General features: G+C 61.2%; 2 protein-coding genes across 2 annotated transcripts in view; both read right to left on the bottom strand.

Annotated features, from left to right (window-relative positions):
* The window catches only part of LRRC24 (leucine rich repeat containing 24), a 4,826-nt gene extending 3,469 nt beyond the window's left edge, over window positions 1–1,357 (bottom strand). Inside the window, exon 1 of the mRNA XM_008571750.1 lies at window positions 1,351–1,357. Coding sequence (XP_008569972.1) covers window positions 1,351–1,357 — 7 coding nt within the window. The remainder of the gene's footprint in view (window positions 1–1,350) is intronic.
* Window positions 1,358–1,652: 295 nt separating this feature from the next.
* LOC103589708 (chromosome unknown open reading frame, human C8orf82) overlaps window positions 1,653–2,188 on the bottom strand; it is a 2,062-nt gene continuing 1,526 nt past the window's right edge. Inside the window, exon 4 of the mRNA XM_008571749.1 lies at window positions 1,653–1,842. Within this exon, the coding sequence (XP_008569971.1) occupies window positions 1,653–1,842 (190 nt within the window). The remainder of the gene's footprint in view (window positions 1,843–2,188) is intronic.

Raw genomic sequence — 2,188 nt, 5'->3', positions numbered from 1 at the left:
GGCAGTAGCAGCAGCAGCAGCAGCAGCGGCAACGCCGGCGGCAGCGCGGGAGCCCCCGGGGCCATTTCCCGAGAGACCGGCCTGGGACCAGGAAGCTGCGGCCTCCCCAGGGTCGGGCCAGGTGGGACGCGCCTCCTGAAACACAGGTCGTAAGGCCAGTCCTCACACTCAAGAGCCAGCGCACGGGCACCAAAGGACGCCCACACCGTGTGCCTTTTGAAAAGTTCAAGAAGCTGATAAATAAAATGTTCTGGTTTCCTCCCTTGACGAAGACACCGTCGTAAAGATAAGGCGTGTCTTCAGTCTGCTCACAGGACGTGGCCGTGTGGGGAGGGCAGCCCCACCCTGGCCCCCTTCTCTTCCCATTCCATCCCTTCCCTGCACAGGGAGGGGCCTCCTTCCCCTGCTGTGGAAGTCTGGTTCTTGCGACCGGCCGTCCCTAGGTTGTAGGGTGCAAGCCGCTGGGACAGGGTCTGGGCTGAGAAACTCTGCTTGGGTGGCAAAGCCTGGGGCTGTGGGTTAGACGGGGAAGGACAGGCTCTGGTGGACACGTGCCCTTGTTTTCACCCTGTGGGGGCTGGCATGAGACCTGAAGCACAAACCCAGAGCACAGGTCCCTTCTGTGCCCCAAGGATGAGGCTCAGGGCCCCTCCGAACTCTAACCCATAGCCAACTCTGCTCCCCACCCTGGGGTTCATCTGTCAGTCATGACTTGATGGACCATGGGCAGAACTGGCTTCAAAGAAGCCACCAGTAGGCCGGCCCATGGCTCACTGGGGAGAGCGTGGTGCTGACACCACCAAGTCAAGGGTTAAGATCCCCTTACCAGTCATCAAAAAAAAAAAAAAAAGCCACCAGTGACAGGGAAGTCAAGGCACAGCTTTGTCCAACCCTTGCTCCTGCCTTCTTGGGGACAGGGGTGGGAACACTTAGCTAGAATTGGAGCTTTTTCTCAGGTGACCTGTCAGAGAGTTGGGGGATGAGGCAAACAGGAACATCAGAGCCACGGACGTGTTCTTCCTGTGCTGACTCCCAGAAAAGGGCCTCCATCTTTGGGGTAGGTGGAGCCGTGAGAATGCTGGGGTGTGAGAGAGGGGCCTTCGGCTGCCACGTGGGTTTCTAGTGTAGTTTCCCAAGTGGGGTCTGGGAGTAATGACCTCTGAAACTACCAAGTTTGCTGACAGTTTATATGCGTGCAGCTATGACACTAGAGAGACAGGAAGGCTGGGGTCTGGCTCGAGGCACAATGAGCCCAGTTTTAAAGGCAGGGACCAGGGCTGAGAAGACAGTCCATCTAGAGCCAGGGAAGACAGGGCTGACAGTGTACTGTCCCCCAACCTCCCGCCTCACCTGGCATGGTCTCCCCTCTGAGCACCTGCCTGTTCACCGAACTCGTCGTGGGTTATGTGGGGAGGTACCAAGAGGCCTTGGTGTTTGTTTACATTTCGCTCTAAACTGTAACTCGTGATTATTTAAGTCACTAGAGATGAAGCAAGCACAGCAATACAATTTTAATAGAGCAGCTCTGGCCCAGGCAGGGGCAGTTCCCAGGTGTCTCAGGGTGTGTGAGAGCCTCAAGAGGCTGGGGGCGTTCTCTGGGTTCCTGGGGCCCACTGCCCCGAGCACAAAGGGCTGGCCCATGGCTCCGGGCCTCACCCATCCAGCCTCCCTGCAAGGCCTCTCAAGTAGAGAAGATTCTTGGCTTCCTCCTCAGAACTCAGGGCGGTGCTGCCCACGCGGGCACCCCCCCAGATGCAGGTCGGTGTAGAGGGGCCGGCCCGAGCAGGGATGAAGGCCCCAAGAGGGAAGAGCCCAGAAATCCTTTTACCAGCGGACACCCCCCTAAGCCGGCAAGGCAGGGGGCGGAGCGTCACACGCAGGACTCCGTGATGGCTGTCGCCGACTCCGGGCGACAGCGGGGGCAGGGAAGGGGGGTAAAGCCCTGCGCTGCCCTCGAGCGCGGGTTTCCGGGCGGCCCTTGCGACCCGGTGCCTCGATGCCCCGCGGCCTCCCCGCCCGCCCCCAGCGCAGAGGTCCGGGAGGGCGTGGTCTCCGCATCCCCTGTCCCCGCCAGGTCGCACGCCCGTCCTGGTGTGCGCCGGGGTCAGAACCGGGACGGCCCCCGCCCCCGCCCCCACACCCGGTGACCTTGGCCCGGACGCCCCCTCACCTGACGCTCCGCGGTGAT

The sequence above is a fragment of the Galeopterus variegatus genome, unplaced genomic scaffold (genome assembly GCF_000696425.1).
Source record: "Galeopterus variegatus unplaced genomic scaffold, G_variegatus-3.0.2 Scaffold714, whole genome shotgun sequence".
Taxonomy (NCBI): domain Eukaryota; kingdom Metazoa; phylum Chordata; class Mammalia; order Dermoptera; family Cynocephalidae; genus Galeopterus; species Galeopterus variegatus.
Note: the sequence above shows the minus strand (reverse complement) of the source record. Positions and strands in the feature narration are given on the sequence as shown.